This window comes from Myotis nattereri, assembly GCF_964212035.1.
Source record: "Myotis nattereri genome assembly, chromosome: 9".
NCBI classification, from domain to species: domain Eukaryota; kingdom Metazoa; phylum Chordata; class Mammalia; order Chiroptera; family Vespertilionidae; genus Myotis; species Myotis nattereri.
Window position 1 is genome coordinate 33,029,054 of NC_138084.1, and position 18,872 is coordinate 33,047,925.

At 40.8% G+C, this 18,872-nt stretch overlaps 2 protein-coding genes across 7 annotated transcripts in view; one reads left to right on the forward strand and one right to left on the reverse strand.

The window, feature by feature from the left end:
• Positions 1 to 5,429, reverse strand: part of PDE3B (phosphodiesterase 3B) — a gene marked incomplete at both ends in the record, with an annotated part of 154,320 nt that extends 148,891 nt beyond the window's left edge. Inside the window, 1 exon segment of the mRNA XM_081098860.1 lies at positions 4,449 to 5,429. Within this exon segment, the coding sequence (XP_080954986.1) occupies positions 4,449 to 5,429 (981 nt within the window).
• Positions 1 to 18,872, forward strand: part of PSMA1 (proteasome 20S subunit alpha 1) — a 289,029-nt gene that overhangs the window by 157,757 nt on the left and 112,400 nt on the right. For 2 of the 6 annotated variants that reach the window (XM_081098870.1, XM_081098866.1), the window contains exon 1: positions 7,745 to 7,854. The exons of the other annotated variants lie outside the window; for them this stretch is intronic. The gene's annotated coding sequence lies outside the window, so the exon portion shown is untranslated. Of the gene's footprint in view, positions 1 to 7,744; positions 7,855 to 18,872 lie in introns of those variants that run through there. 6 annotated transcript variants of the gene reach the window in all.

Genomic DNA, 18,872 nt, shown 5'->3' on the forward strand with positions numbered 1-18,872 from the left:
CCTCTCTGAGTTTCTTTCCTGTCTATAAAATGAGCAGATTTCAACGAGATAAACTCTGAATCTATCTCTTCTATATCTATATAAACACATTTAGGTTGAAATAAACGTTTTCAGCAAGTATAGATTCTTCCTGTTTTGGTTAGGGGATAGGAAGGCAGGAGAATAGCTAGAGAAACAAGCTAACTTGGTAACTGCAAGGGTAAAGAAAAAGAGAATCAGAGAAAGGCCCACCACTGAGGCGGATAAAAAGTTTGAGGACAATGAAAATAAACTTTACAGTTCTACTTATGCTTGGCCCTATTTACTTTCCACTCAGTATGGGAAAACATAAATTATGGAGATGTTATTATTTCATGAGCTGTAATAAAAATCTATCACACATCACATGATCTGTCAACTTATTTTTTAAAATGGCCAACTTGCTATATTGAAGATTTGTTCTCAGTTTATACAAGTAATTTGAATATCACTGTACTGTCTAAGAACTTCTTAATCTAATTTGTTCCTTAAAGGAGATTTCAAACTGTGAATAGTAATAGTGAAAGAAAAAAAAATACCTACAGGTCAGTAACAATAAAAGTCCACAAATAGTTATAGCCAAGGATGGATGGGGGAGGGAGTGTCCCTAAGTCCTAGATGGCTTTTTAAAATACAAAACAAACAAAAAAGCTAAGAGCATGGTATAAAGGATTTTGCAAACAAGGTTCAAGGTCATTGTCCACTTTATCCTGTGGACAATGAAAAAACCATAAGAGGTTTTTAAAACAGGGCAAGGGATTTGATCAAATCTGTGCTTTTGAACAACAGTTCCGATGGCAGAGTACATACAATATTTACAAAATAGAGCGTAAAATTATGATATAGGCTGATACTTTATCACAAAATATTAACATGAAAGTAGAATGAAACACTACTCACTGAAACCACAAAATAAACGTCACAAATACTACAGTATTCTTAAATTCATAGTGAGATATGCCTTGCAAATTCCTTAAGGGGCTAAATAATCACTAAACTTTAAAATCATTTTTAAACACATTCATACTACATGTGTGCACCTTTTTCAAATAAAATTAACACTTTACATAATATTTATGGGCTTTAAGGCCACAGAATTTTAAAATATTTACCTAACCATTTAGAAAGCACTTAGCATTTTAGGTATAGAAAAATATCTCACACACTAACTTATGACTTTCAAAACCTCGTATTTACCTAGTCTATCACAAATAAAATGATCTGGCTGAAACTTTCATTATAGAATATACAAATAAAATGGCTTAGCAATGTAATTTGTTAAATTCTGGCCAAAGCATCTATGTAGACAACTAATTTTTTTAAAAATTTCCTATTTGTTTTAGCTGATTCCTGGCAAATATACTACAACTTAAGTATGTCTTCCCATTAACCCACCAAGGCAAAATACAGTTAATAGTAACTAGATTTAAACTTTAAATCTCTAAATGCTTGGCAACAACAACAACAAAACTTTAATTAATACAATTAATACGTGACATATATAGCATTTATATCTACTATAAATCTAATTATGAAAATTAAATGTTTTGCAAACATAAGCCATTATTTTTCAACATGGTACCTAACATAACATCCCAAAAGTTAAAAATTATTCTAAATCTACTCTCAATTTAAAAATATTTAGATAGACATGAGTTTTAATCGTTTTTCAAAGATGTTTATAAAATTCTTCAGGAAATAAAAGTATAATAATTTTGTTATCAATCCAAAAATGAATTGCATATAATTTTTAAAGTTCTCTATTAAAAAAATACAGAATATTTGCTCATCATTACACCTTGGAAAACACAGGTTAGTCATATCAACATTCAACACTTAAGTAAAACTTCAAGAAGTACTCATCTGTGATGTTTTAGCTATACTTTTATTCATACCTTACAAAAAGTATAAACCAACTGCAAGAAGGGAATCGAGAACTGGGAAGTTATTACAGAATTCATCTTTTGGAATCCCTGATTTGGCAGGAGACTGAGATTCAGAGATTCACTGACTTTCCCAAGATCACACAGTAGAGCCAAGACCTTACTCTCAATCCCCCGCCTATGAATCCAGAGCATTTCTCCCTATATCAGATTCTACTCAATATCTTTCTGTTTCGCCTTCACTTTCTGAAACAATGAAGAGACTTTAAACTTATCATATACAAAATTTAGCACTTGGAAAATTAGAAAGTCTCGATCTTTTACTTCCATAAAAGCACTGGTTTCCTCTTCATTTTTTTAACATCATATACATGCAAACAAAACCAGAGACTCACAGGAATAAGCATAAATAAAAATCCTTATTTCAATCTCGGTTAAATTAAAAATATGTAGTAATTTTTAGTAATGCCAAAGTAGTAGTATTTTATGACACCGAACATTAAGTAACAATGTAGGAAGCCTTAAACTATTAGCATATATTTAAGACCCCAAAAATGTTCCTTTTCATAGTGGAATGTGAATAAGAGTTTTCTGCATTAAGATATGACCTTTTTAAAAAAATGGATTAATAAACTTTTTAAAATGTGTTTTTTATTGTTAATATCTCCCATTGCCCTCTGCTTTCCCCCTCCTCCCAATGCCCCCCCATGTCTGTGTCCAGGGACTATGCAAGTAAGTATAATACATGACCTTTTTAAAAGCTCAAACTTTGTCTGCTTCTAATACAAATAAGTGAAGCTACCTAGAACAACAACACTGCTCTCAATTAAAGGTTGAAAAAGGTTGCTATGATGGAAAAAGCACCAGAGTAGGATTAAGAAAACCAAGAATTTTCCATTTACAGCACAGCCACAATGGACTACGCCAACAGATTACAATAAAGTTCGTTAAACTGTAATGCTGTTAAATTTAGGGAAATTATCTACAAATGTGATTAGACTATGCTAAAACACTTTTCCGGTGTCTATTCACATATAGTCAACTGTTAAATGGCATGCCATGCTAAGAAAACAGCTGATATTACTTTGCTCTACAGTTAATATCACAACTCTTCTAATACAGATTTTTCTAAGCACTATTATCACAGGCAGTAAAATGAGAAAACAAAAGGCATAACATTTTTTAACAAATTTTTTCAAGTATATGGCCAAATAATTACAGACCACAAAAGCAGTTTCTGGAAAAAAAGAAAAAAGAAAAAAAAAACGTTTCAAGAAGCAAAGTGTGGTCTCATTGGAGCACTACAGAGTTAGTGTTAAACATGTCATAAAATCAATACAGTGGTTTGTTGATTACTTTGAAGAGAGCATCAGATGTAGTAAGAATAAAAAAGTTATACTGGGTCCCAGTGTAAAACATATCACCAATCAAAAAGTCTGAAAACCAATGCTATAAACTCCTGCTCGCCTACATAAGTGCTCTACACTCATTCTTTTAGTTGCTTAGAACACGACAATTAAAACTGAGAAATCTAGGTTCAAATCCCAGCACTGCCACTTACTAGATGTGTGAAGTTGGGTAATCTCTCAAAAACTCATATGGCTCATCTCTACATTGAGGGAATGTCACCACCATACAGAGTTCTTGTGAGGATTCAAGAAAATATAAGTAAAGCATTTTGCACTTACATATATTTAAGAAAATATATGTAAAGCATTTACTATCAGTGAATAGCTATACTTGTTGAGTTTCTTGGTGATGTAGAACAGGTAAGATTTCCCAAGGCTATGTAGAAGCTTGTTCCATGATGATGGTTTCAATTCCTTTTAAAAAACAAAAACATCTAAACCTACTGGACATGCTTTTGGCATCTTTCCAGACATAAGTTTAAAGGTTAAATTATTACAACATTGTCCTCATTATGCAACAAATACACACCACCATGAGTTAGTCTGTAAAATATTGTATTAGCCTATACATCTGGAATTTGGTTGGGGGGGGGGGATCTCTTAACAATTATTTCCAAAAGTCTTTTCATCTAAACTAACAAGTCGCAGTTCCAAAGTTCATCCATGTTCATAAGATCTCAAATCTTTCTCTCGAATATCAAAAATAGTAAAATCACACTGCTTAAAATTAATGTCTATTCACTCATTCTAATGGTTGTATGTTACCTTTGGAGAGAGATCACCATTATAACAGCAACAGATAAATGGCACCAAAATGACGTACACCAGAGCATGCCAAAGTGGGAGTAGTCAACCTATTAAACCGCAAATAATTCATCCTTCTGATAACTCACCTATTGCATAATTACAAAGTACTTTAAAGGTGCAATATAATTAGTCTATTTCACACAAATAAAAAGGTACTTCTGTATTTCTAAAAAGCCTCCTGTATTTTAGGAATCCTCTCCAGAAGAAAACCTTTTTTTTCTTCTCCCATCCTGGAAGTTAACATGCTTTCAAACACGCAAATTCAGCTCAGGAACTGAAGCGACAAAACCGCACTCACTTCCTCAGCCAACCTGGCTTTCGGCTAACGTACCTGTTCTCTGGAAATGCAAGGCAACGACGGTCTCCTGAACATTTTGCAGCTGCCTTGGTAAGCGGCCGACGTCTCCCCGAACGACACGCAGCTGGACCTCCTGCGGGGTCTGATCACAGGCACTTTTTCCTCCGCGGTGCTGGACAACCGAGGATGATGGAAAGCTTCCCTGATTTGAAAGAAGTGATCCAAGCCCAGGGCGAGCAGGCAGCCGGCGCCCCCGACCAGGCAGGACAGCAGGGGCCGCAGGGCTGAGGGCAGCGGCCCGAGACTGGCGAAGGAGACCCACCAGACGAGGCTGGAGAAGAGCAGCACCAGGATGCTGTGCTGGAGCCCGACCCGGTGCGCGAGCGTCAGCGAGCCCACGCAGCTCAGCACCAAGAACAACCTGCCCGCCGCCGCCGGGGGCGTGTACGGGGTCGCGGCCCCGGCGTCTCCGTCCCAAGGCCAAGACCACCACTGCCACACCAAGAAGTCGCCCAGGTAACAGCAGGCGGGCAGTGCCAGCAGCCACCAGGAGCCGCCGCCGCCGCTCCGGTCCGGGCTGGGGCCCCGCTTGGCCCGGGTCAGGAAGCAGGTGAGGAAGAAGAAGGCACAGGCGATGCTGAAGAGGGGGCTGAGGCTGAGCGAGCAGACGCTCAGCACGGTCCGCAGGCGGGCGGCCCCGGCAGCCCAGCTCTCGGGCTCCGCACGGAGCAGCAGGGCGAGGACAAAGGCGGCCAGGGCGCCCAGCGCGAGGCGCGCCCGAGAGAAGAGGGAGCCGCGCCGCGGCTGCTGGGGGGAGGCCGGCGACGGCAGCAGCAGCTCCACGTTGCAGAAGCGGCAGAGGTGGAAGAAGAAGCCGCGCGGAGGGTCCTGCCGCAAGGGGCTCACGCTGCTCTTCACGTAGCCGTTCCTCAGACTCTCGGGGGGCGAGCCGGCCCCGTCCGCCGGCGGCGGCGGGTACCGCATGGCTTTGGCGTCTCGCTCGTCCCTCCTCATGGCCGGGACCGGGGGTGGCTGCGGGCTCAGCACGCCCAGCTAGGACCGCAGGGGCCGCAGACGCTTCCTCACCCCCTGTCCCCGCGCTCGGGGCGCCCTCCGGCTCAGTAGCGCGTCAGGGCTGCGCCCGCCGCCGCGGCCCGGGGTCTCCGCCTGGCGCGCAGAGGAGCGGCGGGGTCCGTAACATACTGGCCGTGGAGAGGGGCGGAAGGGCTTCTCCTTTAAGCACCTCTCGGGACTGGAGACTCGAAGTCTCCTCCCAACTCCCGTGGCTGCAACAGTTAACTCACGGCCTCAGCCTGGTCCGTTGGGCGCGCGAGCTGCGGGCGGGCGGGCGAGCGGGGCGGGCGCTCCTCCCCCGTGGCGGCCCCGGCCCGGCGCGCGCGCCCCGCCCGCCGCCCGCGCGCGCCCGCGCCCTGTCCTGCCGCTGCTTGCCAGCCGGGCGCCCGCTGCGGGCCGGGGACCCCGCTGACTTCTGCGCTGGGGCAGGGGAGGGGCAGGGCTGGGGGGAATGGGTGGGGTCCTCCTCGGGTGGAAGGGGGCCAGCCCACCATCCTGGGACCACAGGCACGCAGGTTCCCTCTGGGGGTAAGTCATAGACTTCTAGCCTGGCTCCCTCGGGTCTGCACCGGGGTCTTGGGGAGGGAGGGAGTTCGTGGAAATCGAGCTGAAGGGGGAGGCTTCGGTCGGCCCCTCACCTCATCCCGGTTCAGGATGGGCCCTTGAGCTGCCCGGGCAGGGCTGCGACCTGGTAAGGACCAGCCGCCACCACTACGGGCAGGGCAGGGCAGGGCGGCGAAACCCTGATCGCCGTGGCGAGGTCTGTCCTCATCAGCGGTGTGGGCCACACAGCAGGCCCAGGGTCCTTGCAGGGGCTGTTGGGGAGGAGCACGTGGAGTGTTCTCTGGGAGCATCCAGGCAGATATAGTCCAGCTTGTCTTCCTCAAGAACCACCTTCACAGGCCAGGAGCTAACATCCCATCCTCCACTTCGCACCCTTGCCACCCATACCCACTAGTTCACATCTGTATCCCACATTTCAGTAAGCGTAGAAGAGTTATGCTGTCGCAAAGTTATTTCCACATCGAAGGCTTTTTCACTGTAACAGCATGTTCTAGAGAGCGGGCATGGGAGGGCCAGGAGACCTCTCCAAGACCATTGCCCAGTTTGGATCGGTGCCAAGAAAGAAGCCCAATAAGATGCGATCTCTGAATTGCTAGTGACACCAGTCACATGTAGGAAATATTTATTTGAAAGAGGGTAGAGCTTTGCTGAACCAAAGGGACTGCTCTGGAATCTAACCAATCATAACTGTCTTAGAGAGCGAACTGTTTCCCTCCACCGAAACTCCCTCCAGCCTCATGACAGGGCTACATTTCTCAAAGAACTAATTCCACATTTTTCCAGTGAGATGAGGAACGTTACTGTGTGGTAAATCCCACGAACAGGCCCATTTTTCACCAATTAATCTTTGCCCACAGGCATGACCTAAAACAGACCATTTTCGTGTATGGTCATAGTTCACATACATAGCAGAAATCACTGAGAAATTAGCATAAGAATTTGACCAAGATGGATAAAGACCAGAATTCCTGTTTCTTTCCTGTCTTTTGGATACAGGAAAAAAGATTTTTGAGTTTTCAAATTGACTATCAAATGCTTGTCCTAAAAGATAAAAATCTAAGGGGGTCTTTTTTCCACCATGACAATTAAAAAAATTTTTTTTAATCTCATTTTAACAGAACTCAGCAAATATATTTTTTAATGGTATGCACAGAATTCATCACTACCAGTCAAAAATTAAAGTAGGAAACTTGATACATTTGACCCTATACAGCAGGGCATGACAAAAGTTGCACTAGCATTACTGAATTTGCTCACTAAATTCTCATAGGAAATAATAAATTGATATGAAAATTAGAAAAAATAAAGATTAAAATGGGTTTTTTTTCAAACTTTGGATTGTCATCTGAGGTAAGATAGGCATGGGTTGTAACGGAAGTAACAGTGGACTAGGAATCCATTTCATAGGTTCCAGTCCTGGCCCAGGCAGCTATTTATGCCTTGACATGAAATAAGTCACATAACTTTTACAGGCCTCATCCTTCTCAGCTGTAAAATGAAACAATTTAATGTAATGACCTTTAAAGCCCATTCCAGTCTTAAAAAGCTATGGTTTTTGAACACAGGGTGCATATATCCTTTCTAGTTAGTATTTTGGGTTTCTTTGGATATATGCCCAGAAGTGGAATTCCTGGGTCATAAGGCTGTTCCATTTTTAATTTTTTGTGGAAATTCCATATTGTTTTCCATAGTGGCTGCACCAGTCTGCATTCCCACCAACAGTGCACGCGAGTTCCCTTTTCTCCACATCCTCAACAACGCTTGCTGTTTGTTGATTTATTGATGATAGCCACTCTGACAGGTATGAAATGATATCTCATTGTGGTTTTAATTTGCATTTCTCTGACGATTAGTGACGTTGCACATCTTTTCATATATCTGTTGGCCATCTGTATGTCCTCTTTGGAGAAGTATCTATTCAGGTCCTCTGCCCATTTTTAAATTAGATTGTTTGGTTTTTTGGTTTTGAGTTGTCTGAATTCTTTATAAATTTTGGATAGTAACTCTTTATAGGATGTATTATTGGCAGCTATCTTCTTCCATTCAGTAGGTTGTCTTTTCATTTTATTAATGGTTTCCTTTGCTGTGCAAAACGTTTTAGTTTGATATAACCCCTATGTTCATTGCAGCATTATTTACAAGAGCCAAGATATGAAAGCAAACTAAGTGCCCATCAATAGATGAGTGGATAAAACAGTATAATACATACATATACAACTCGGCCATAAAAAAGAATGAAGTCTTATCATTTTGCAACATGGATGGACCTAGAAAGTATTATGCTAAGTAAAATAAGTCAGACAGAGAAAGATAAATACCACATGATTTCACTTATATGTAAAATCTAAAGAATAAAATAAGTGAACAAAAAAACAGAAACAGATTCATGGATGCAGAAAATAAACTGATGGTTGCCAGCCTGGATGGGAATTGGGGGGCTGGGTGAAAAAGGTGAAGGCATTAAGAAGTACAAATTGGTAGTTGCAAAATAGTCACAGGAATTAAAGTACAGCATAGGGAATAGAGTCAATAATATAGTGGGTAGGATCATTTTATAAATTACATAATTGTCTAACCACTATGCTGTACATCTAAAACTAATATAAAATAATACTGAATATTAAAACTATGGGTTCTCTATATCCAAAATATAAAGTTGGGCAAAAGTAGGTTAATAATAATAAATAGTACATTAATTAATAATACAAGAATAAACTCATTTTCATACAGCTATAAACCTACTTTTGCCAACAACTGTGTATAGGCATCCTTCAGATTCATGTTTCAGATTGCCAAAAGCAACATTTGAATTATTTGTATCACTGAACTAAAGCAAACTCTCAGTGTTGACAAATAAAAGGATTTACATCAAAGGACTGTTATCTGGAAAATAAAATGTAAAGCCCTCTTCATACTTCCCAGTTCTCCCTTAGCTTTCTTTCCACTGTCTTCCCAGGTCTTTATAAAAGCCCGATCCTTTTAATAACCTATAGCTGGAGTGCATCTCGCTGAACACTAACTCCAGCACCTGAGAGGATTCTAAAATAAAATGTAAGGACGTGACCGAAGAGCATTGGTTTACTTAACTAAAAATATGCACAAAAAGAATGAGCTAGCTATGTTTATAGCAACTCCCTTCTCTGTTTACAATCTTTGTCAAAGATTATTAGTAGGCTGCATTTCTTAGAGTTCAGATTAGTTAATGATTCTTTTGCCAGATTTAAACAACCAATAGAATTACTTAGCTCTTGTCTTTAGGTTTGAGAATATATGACCATTGTCTGTTGTGAAAAAAAGACCTAAAGTCACAGCATACCTTTGATTTTTCTCAGCACTCTATGCCCTAGCCTTTTACCTGACTTTGCCTGCCCTCACATTTTGGCCCATGATCTCTCCACTAGAATCATTCTCCCAGTTGGATGATCCATGCCAGGAAATCCTAGTGCTTACCACCCAGCTCCCGCGGCATTCTGGTGCAATACAACCCCTGTGTATTCCTATACTCTAATAATGAGGTCCTTGCCCTCCAGCTCTAAAGACCCAGTTTTCCCATGTGCCTGAGTTCGTAGCATGAAAATTTTGTTTTGTTCTCCATTTTAGGTGTCCACACCAATAAGCTGGCAATGCCCCTAATTAATTTTGGAAGAACTAAAACCTAGGTCTTTCCGGTCTTAGGGCCAAAAGCTCTGCCCCTAAACACTAATCTAGGCTAAGGTCCTCACTGACAGACATTCTAGATGCCACCGCCTGCCCACATGTCTAACCTTACAAGCACCAGTTGAGATGTCCTGTTACTGGGCTCAACCCAACTGTTAAAACACTCACTTCTTCATCTGAGACCTGTGTTGCTCATCATTGCAGAATTGGAAGTTACCCTCACTGTGAATTCTCTTGTTCTCTTCTTGAATATTCATGCACAGGTAGCCGAAATAACAAATGGGCCTCATTTTAGGTCTCAGATTCTCCCCCCACCTGCCATGTAAAAACCCCACCCTTTTACTTGTGGTTTTAATCTTTTTCAGAAAATAGAACTATTTTCTAACTCTAAAATCCATATTTAAAGAAAATCCATTTTTAGAGTAGTATTCCCAGGAATTCCCTTCCAAAATTAAATATTTTTGAATGGATCAGAGCAGCTGCACCTTCGGTAACTCAGTTATAGTTATCATGGAATACACGTGGAAATGGGTGGTACTGGGGGTTGGTTGAGGGATAGGCCTCGGCCCCGTCATTATCACTGTCCCATGATCAGACAACTGACTCCTCAGGATGGTTTATGGAGCAGCCTCTAAAGATTTGCTCAGAGACGTTGAAAAGCAGGGAAAATGATTGCCAGTTTTTAAGAGCTTTTTATTACTGTTTCCATCCTGCATAGTCACCTCTCAACCATGGTTTTCAGATGTTTTTCAAAAGAAATATGCAAATAAAAGCGGACTGCTCTTATTGAAGTGGAAGTGTCTGGGTCCAGGTCTCTGACACCTTCTCTGACCTGAAGCCCCTCTTTGGAACCCGTGGGCAAGAAGAAAGGGGGAGAGGGAGAGAAAAGAAAGAAAGAATTTAAATTTCTAAAAGTAGGGCATAAAAAGTGGATTTGAATTGGATTTGGGAAAATGCTTAGAACTGAGTGCTCTTTCTAAAGTAGTTGTTTTCAGAATTCAGTAATAAAGCAGACTTGATTTCTTAGGGATAATGATTTAAAGCAGTCTGACAAATTCTAAATATCAAAGTTTAAGGAATGGCCAGTAAATTCACCAGTATCACTGAGATTCCAAATTCCTAAAACTAGAGCTTTCCCTAAGATAAATAAAAACCTAAAAAGTTTTTGAAAGAAGGAAAGAGTTAACATTTTCAATCTCACATTTAAAAATAAAAACAGCCCTGGCTGGTGTTGCTAAGTGGTTACAGCTTCTCTCTCTCTCTCTCTCTCTCTCTCTCTCCCTCCCCAATCCCTCCCTCACTCCCTCCTACCACCACCCCCAACCCCAAGGATATAGGAGTTTAATTTCTGGTCAAGAGCACACACCTGGGTTGCAGGTCAATCCCCACCCGGTAGGGGCTCCTTTGGGAGGCAACCAATCAATGTGTCTCTCTCACATAGATGTTTCTCTCTCTCACTCCCTCTCTTCCTCTCCCTCCCTTCCTCCATTCCACTCTCTAAGAAGCAATGGAAAAAATATCCTCTATCCTTCAGTGAGGATTAATTTAAAAAATTTTTAAAAACAACAGACAGGTTTTTCTCTTTGGAAAGGATCCTTCTGGTTCCAGTGTGCAGGGGTAACTTGGTGCCTACATGCTCAAACAAAACCTATTTCCCTTCCGGCTAGCACTCGTCTCAGACTCTGAACCTCACTTTGACTCACTGTTTAGTTCATCTCAACAGTATTTATTGCGTGTTCACTATATGCAGAGCACTGTGTGAGATGCCGCTTAGAACATTAAAAAACTATGATGTTCTTTATAGAACTAACTTCCTCAAGCTGCAGCTTTATGTGGGAATGCACATAGGCTACTAAAGGGCACAGGGAATATTTGAGAAAACTATGGGAAACAGTGCTTTGAGAACTACTAAAGAAGAGAAATATTCTTTTCCCATCTTCCCACTGTGTGGTTCTCTCAGCTTGTTTTCACAATTTGTTTCTCCTCTACCAATTCCAGTTCTCTCCCCTGTGTCTGTTTGGATGGCTGTCTTCCTGTCTCTTTCTCCTCTTCCTGCCTTCTCTCTTTCATCTCTGTGTTTAATTCCCTTACTTTTACTTCCTTGGTATGTACTACTCCTCTCCACCAACATTTAATCTCTCTCTTAGTGAATGTGTTCATTATTTCAGTGTTTATCAAGTGCCTGGCACTGTGCTGGCTGACAAGGATACAATGATGAAAGGTATGGTTTCTTCCCTTCAGGGTTCATAGTGAAAGCTAGAAAAGTAAAAAGACTACTAGTGCACAGTGTGATAGGAACTGTGATGTAGAGGCAAGTAAACTCAGTGTACTCTGGGAGCTCAATGGAGGGACCCCTAACCCAGACCAGAGTAGGAGTATCAGGTACAGAGTAGTGCTCTTGGGAAAGATTTCTGGGCATGATATTAAAAGACTAGAGGCCCGGTGCACAAAATTCGTGCATGGGGGTGGAGGGGTCCCCTCAGCCCAGCCTGCACCCTCTCCAATCTGGGACCCCTCGGGGGATGTCCGACTGCCGGTTTAGGCCCGATCCCTGGGACATCCCTCTCACATTCCTGGATCACTGGCTCCTAATTGCTCGCCTGCCTGCCTGCCTGGTTGTCCCTAACTATCCCCCACCCCCACCCCCGCTGGCCTGATCGCCCCTCACTGCCTCTGTGTGCCTGTCTGATTGCCCCTAACTGCCCCCCGTGCTGGCCAGGTTGCCCCCAACTGCCCCCTCCACCGGCCTAGTCACCCCCAACTGCTCTCCCTGCCAGCCTGGTTGCCCCCAACTGAACCGCCCCCCGCCAGCCTGGTCTTCTCTTACTGCCCCCCTGCCAGCCTGGTTGCCCCCAACTGCCCCTCCTCCTGGCCTAGTCACCCCCAACTGCCTCCCCCCCGCCAGCCTGGTCATCCCTCATGGCCCCCCTTCCTGCCTGGTTGCCCCACGCAGCCAGCTGTTCAGTTGTTTGGTTGTCCCTCACTAACCCCCACTGCCGGCCTGGTCATAGGCAGCCATCTTGTGAGGGCATGAGGGTTAATTTGCATATTACCTATTTATTATATAGGATGAATCAAACTTACCTAAATAAAGTAGGGAGAAAAGATAATCTGGGCAAAGGAAGCAAGCAAGTGTAAAAATCTAGAGGAAAGCAATTATGGTGCATTTGGATAATTTCAAGTGTCCTGTGGCTGGCTCATAAAGTAAGAGGGGCCAAGAACAAAAGTATAAGGTATGAGAAGGCTGGAGTCATGGTGTGGTCTTAAAATAGACCTGGAGTTTATTGTTCCTATTAGTTAGATAAAGGTGTATGTTGTTATCAGGTTTCTTTATTTGCATGGCTACCTCATCAATATGCACTTCGAACACAAGAATTCTGCCTTATTCAATCTTACCTCAGTCTCCATGCCATGCTTAGCACAATACTCAGTTAATGCTAAAAATTTTTTGTTTGTATTTCTCAAAAATTTTTTAATAATTCAGAATTTTTAGTTGTATGTCATTTGATTTTATTATTTAATCAATGAATTTTAATAGAAACTCTTAATATATAACTTAATATAAAAATTTCCAGATTGTTATTGAAAAATATTTTTCTTAATATCCATTTGCACAAAATCAGTAAAAGAACAATTTCTCTTAGATTGACAGAAAACATTATACATAAAATAAATGTTTAAGAGATGTGTGAGTGAACTTTTTTAAACTCAAGTGATGGCACCTGGATTTCTTTTGCTATGAAAGAGTATATTCTACTACTTCAAGAATTTTCCTTTTTATATTTCTAGTTGTCAGACAACAGTTGTATCTATGCCACAAATCCTCTATATTTAAAAAAACACAAACAGGTAAAAGTATTAAATCTTTAATTACTAATCTGAAAAATCCTGGATTTTTCGTATTTAAACCTGAACCTTGAACAATAAACAGCAATGCAAACTCTTTCCAAGTTTTCCTGTTCCCTCCATAGACAAGTAGTAGTTTCTTCAGCTCTGGCTACCCTAGCAGATCTGAAGGATCACAGCCATGACGGTGGCAGCCTACCGTTGACACTGAACTTGCGGTTAATTGTGGAGTTCTGCCACAAAACCACCTCACTACCACAAGCTGGATTCTTGCCCAGGAGAACGACAAACTGCCAGGCCAACCAATATACAGGAGGCAGCAAGAGCAAACTGCCTTTTACCCCAGACAGCAGTCATTTCTGGATTCCAAATGGAGCCAGAAGCAGGGAACACCAAAGAAAAATTTAGAAGTATGCTTTCTCCACTAACCTAGTTCAAATCTATTCACATTGTTTTCCAAGACAAGCTCAAAAATATTCACCCATTATCAGACATCATCAATGCAGTGTGAGAGTATTCATTAGTAAATTTTAAAAATAAGCATTGAGATTGAACATAAAATTATAGTTACACTAGAGGCCTGGTGCACGAATGAGGGTCTGGCCACCCCGCACCAATGAGGGGAGGGTAAGTGGCTGCAGGCAGTTGGCAGGCTGGCCCCGCCCCCTTGTCGAACTCCCGGTTGAACTCCTGGTTGAACTCCTGAGTGGAAGGGACAATTTGCATATTAGCTTTTTATTATACTAGGATATAGGATTGTTAACTAATAAGTGAGCCATCTACCTATGATTATTGCAAATAGGAGCAAATAATGTGTCTTTGTGTGTGTTACTGAGCTGCACACAGCAGCATGGCAGCTCTGGGAACTTTGAAAGGCAGGACAGCTTGCTGGGAAGGAAGGAAACATTAGCATCAGTCAGATCTGGTTACCCTTTGTAGCTGTGTGGCCTTGGAGATTACTTAATGTCTCATGTTACCTACCTCATCTACAAAATGGGAATAACAATGTCCACCTTATAGGGTCATTATTATGGATTAAATTAAACTAATATGACTTAACAATGACTAGATGCTCAGTAAATGTAAATTTGATTAATACTTCTTACACCCTATCCTCTTCCTTATCCCTTCCCAACCTTTCAGCACTTCCCAGGATCCTATCACTTGAGTTTTTCCAAGAAGATTCCCCAGGTTACATCATCTGTTCAACTTGGTTTCAAGGCTTGCTTTCAATGACATTTTGTTTTACTAAGCTTTTGTCTTCTTATTTATGCAATCAAATAAAACAGGTAAATTAGCAGCTCTCATCACAAGGCAAGTGCTACAGAGATTTTAATGCATACTGTAAATGCAAAAAAAATTAATACATTAATTTTTCATGTAATGGCTGCATGTTAGTATCATAATTTTGTGGGTCTACATATCTTATGTCTCATTTTGCTGAAAAGATGTTGATTTAGGGCCTATATGTGGTCACTTGGTGTAACAGAAAAAAAAAAATCAAACCTTAACAACCAATTCTGTCCATAATGGCATTAAACATAGTGAAGACAAGAAAACATCTATGCTTACAAAAATTTATTCATTCATTCAGCATGTGCCAACCATTGCCCTAGATACTAAAAGTACAAATATGAATAAGATATAGTCCCTGCCCTCAGTTTGGTGGGGGAAAATATGTAAACAAGTGTAGCACAGTATGAAATGCTCAAATATAGCTCTGACCAAGTACACTGGTGAGACAAAGAGAAGTTCACAGATGAAGGATGCTAGCCTGGGTATTAAAAAATAAATAGGGGTTTCCAAGTAGACAAGAAGGTAGAGCATTCCAGACAGGGTACAGCATTTGCAAAGACACAGAGACATAAAACAGCGTGGACATTTCAGGAACTGACTTGGGATGGAAGGAAGAAGGGAATAGAGAAATGAGGCTGGATACATGGGTGGATATCAAATCATGGGGATCCCTGTAGGCTGTCCTGGGGAGCCTGGAATTTATCCTGTAAGTGATAAGGAACTGTTAAGGATTCTTAGTCAGGGAACAGGTATAGTCAATTTTTTCTGACATGCTTAATTTTAATGTGCATTTTAAATCTCAATGCTGGTACTGCATGAAGAATGGTTTGGAAGAATGTGAAACCAAAGCCAGGAAAATCATTTAAGAAATCTTAATTACAGGCCAGATGAAGCTAAGCTTCTGTAAGACAAGGGCAGTAAGTCTGGAAAGGAAGAATTTAATGAATATATAGCAGCTATAGAACTTTCTGATCAATTCCATAGAGGGAAAAGGGGGATGCAAAGAGAGTTCCCTAGGTCTAGCTTAGGGACTAGAATATCTTGTAGCCATTAACCAGGATAAGAAGAACTAGAGAAGTCACAGAGTAAAGACCATGGGTTTCATTCTGAACAGGTTGAATCCAAGTTGAGATGTTCCTGGGTGGTTGGATATACGAGTCTGAAGTTCAGGAGAACAGTCTGGACTACAGACATAGTTTGGAGGCCTGGGGTGGAACCCTGGGAGGAAAATGAGACATCCCCCAGGAGAGTACATAGCATGAGAAGAGAAGAAGATCAATGTCTGTACTTTGAGGAATACCAACATATAAGGGACAGGAACAAAGAATTGCTCAAAAGGACGACTGTAAAGGAAGTGGCAACGTTAGAAAGAGAATTAGGCAAGAATGGTGTTACGTGCCAAAGTAAGAAAGTTTCAAGAAGGGGGACAAAAAAGCAACAACAACACAATGCTACATCCTAAAAAGAGGAGGACAGGAAACTGTCCACATCATTGTCAACCTCATGTGGAACAGTTGCTGTGGTGGAAGCAGAAGCCAGATTGCAGTGGATTGAGGAATGAATTAAAATTTATGTTGACATTAAGAAAGGTTTCATTCTAGAAAGTCTAGTCAGGAAAAAGCTGTACCTTTAGTCACATCATTTTCTTTGTTAGTTTTAGCTAAAGAACATAAATAGCTTACTGATACAATATAAAGGTCACACACACACACACACACACACACACACACATTCTCTCCTGTATAAAGAAGTAAAACTGATTCCCCTTAACAGAAGACATATTTACATTTTTATAGATAGGAATTATAAACTAGCACTTGTTTTGTATTCATAGTGGTGTCCAATAAATAAAGGGATAAGAAGACGGTGAGGTTATTTAGAAAAAATGCTATTATATTCTGTATAATAAACATATATCTGACATAGCTCTGAGAGATTTTTTAACTAAGCAGTTATTATCCAGCTTCAATAAGTAGTGCAATCAAAAATAAAAAGGTAGTGCAATCTTAGTCTGGCTTATTTTTTTCCTTGTATTCCCTTTGAAGTCAGTGAGAAATCATTATGAAAAAACTTGGATGATAAGATCATTTAAATGGTCTTGTTCAACATTCTTTATTTAATATCATGATATTTTCACCAGCCCTGGAAACAGTAAACAAGCCAGTAGCTCTAATGAAAAGCAAGGTGTAGATTTGTATATTTAGAGAATTTCTTTAACTATCTGGTCAGGTTTCAGACAAAAGCTAGTTTTTTAAATATCCTTTTCCTGCTAAATAACTAGGATTCATTGCAGTGCAGCAGTTAGCCTAACATCAGTCTTCACTAGAATTATGCTTGGACGGTTCCCAGTGACAACTCTCTAGCCTGGTTTGGTGCTTTGGTAACTATATTAAAGGTAAGTGCAAACTGTGAAAAATAACAAGAACCCTTATATAAATTCAAGGTTTTAATACTGTCTTTGGGGGCTGTGTAATCATGTTTAAAAGGATGACTAACATCCACTCTAATATGGACAAGACTTTAAACCAATGAAAACTATGTTTTTTTAAACAGCAAACCTGGCGGTATGGCTGATTTTATTCCTTCCTTTGTGATCCCTCCTTTTTACAGGTGAAAAGGTTTATATCAGATTTCCTCTCATTATAACCTCTCAAATGTTGTCTGGACCAGCAACCCACTCTCTCTAAACAAATACCAGCCAACCAGGAAACCATGAAGTTTTATTGTGCTATAAAATAGACCAGACATTTCCAAACCTTCATAGGAATGAACCTGACTAAATCTTTACTAAAAATAATTTCAAAATAAACTGTAGGCTCCACGTTTCTCCAACAATCAAAATTCCTTCCTCCTTCATCAACATCATTCTCAAGCTCTTTACTCTTTCAGAGCTATATCACAAGCAGTTTCTCTGGCCAAAATTCATAGTAAGAATTAAAGAGTCCACTTCTTTTGATTACTGGGATATAAGACTCGAGAAAAATGCTAGCTTTGTTCCTTCCAGACATTTACATTTATCAAAATTCTGTTTCCAATTTTCCTGTATACTACCAGCCCCTAAATCGTGAGCTACTTCTTGCAGTATATCAGGAGTATAGAATGAATTTTTCAAAGAATTAAGTCAGAACTTCAGCTTAAGAAAATAGATTTCCTTTGATTCAATTTGGCAAATACTTATTTAAGCTCTGTTCTAGGTACCCTTAAGGAATGTGTGTTGAATGTATGGGTAAATGTTGCACGTGTGTATGTAGCATATGTATATGTGTTTGGGGATGGATCAGTTGTCAACAGCCAGCAGGAAAAAAGACATACACAAATAGCTATGATGCAAAATCCAATATAACAAGAGATAGCTAGATTGCAATGGGGATCTGGAAAGGTGACATGAAGTAGGTAGGACTTAGAGTCCATCTTAACCCTGGCCCATGTGACTTGGTTGAATGTCTTCCCATGCACCAAAAGGTCACTGTTTCAATTCCCGTCAGGGCACATGCCCAGGTTCTGGGTTTGGTCACCCATTGGGGTGTGTATGGGAGGCATTGATGTTTCTCTCTCTCTCTCTCCCTCTCCCTTCCTCTCTCTAAAGAAGACAATAAAAACATATATTTTGTAAAAGTCCATCTTAAAGGATGAGTAGAATTTAAAAATGATAAAGGAGGGCATTGCAAGGAAGAAAAAAGAACATAAAAGTGAAGGAAGTATTCATGGAACTACTATTTTATCAGAACATGAAGAATGATAAAAAAATTTTAATTATGATCATATAAGATCCTCTAATCCTCTATGTCTAATCCTCACAATAATCTGAAAGTAGAAATCGGGGCATGAAGAGATTACATAATTTGGCAAAGATTACACATCCAGTAATTGGTGGAGCCAGGATTTACCCAGGTAGTGTGACTCCAAATCTTCTATGTGCTTTCCACTGTATCAGCAGTTATTAAACTTCAATACACAAAAATCAGCTAGATAACTTTCACCCAATGGTAAAAATGCAGACTGCTGAACCCCAATCCCAAA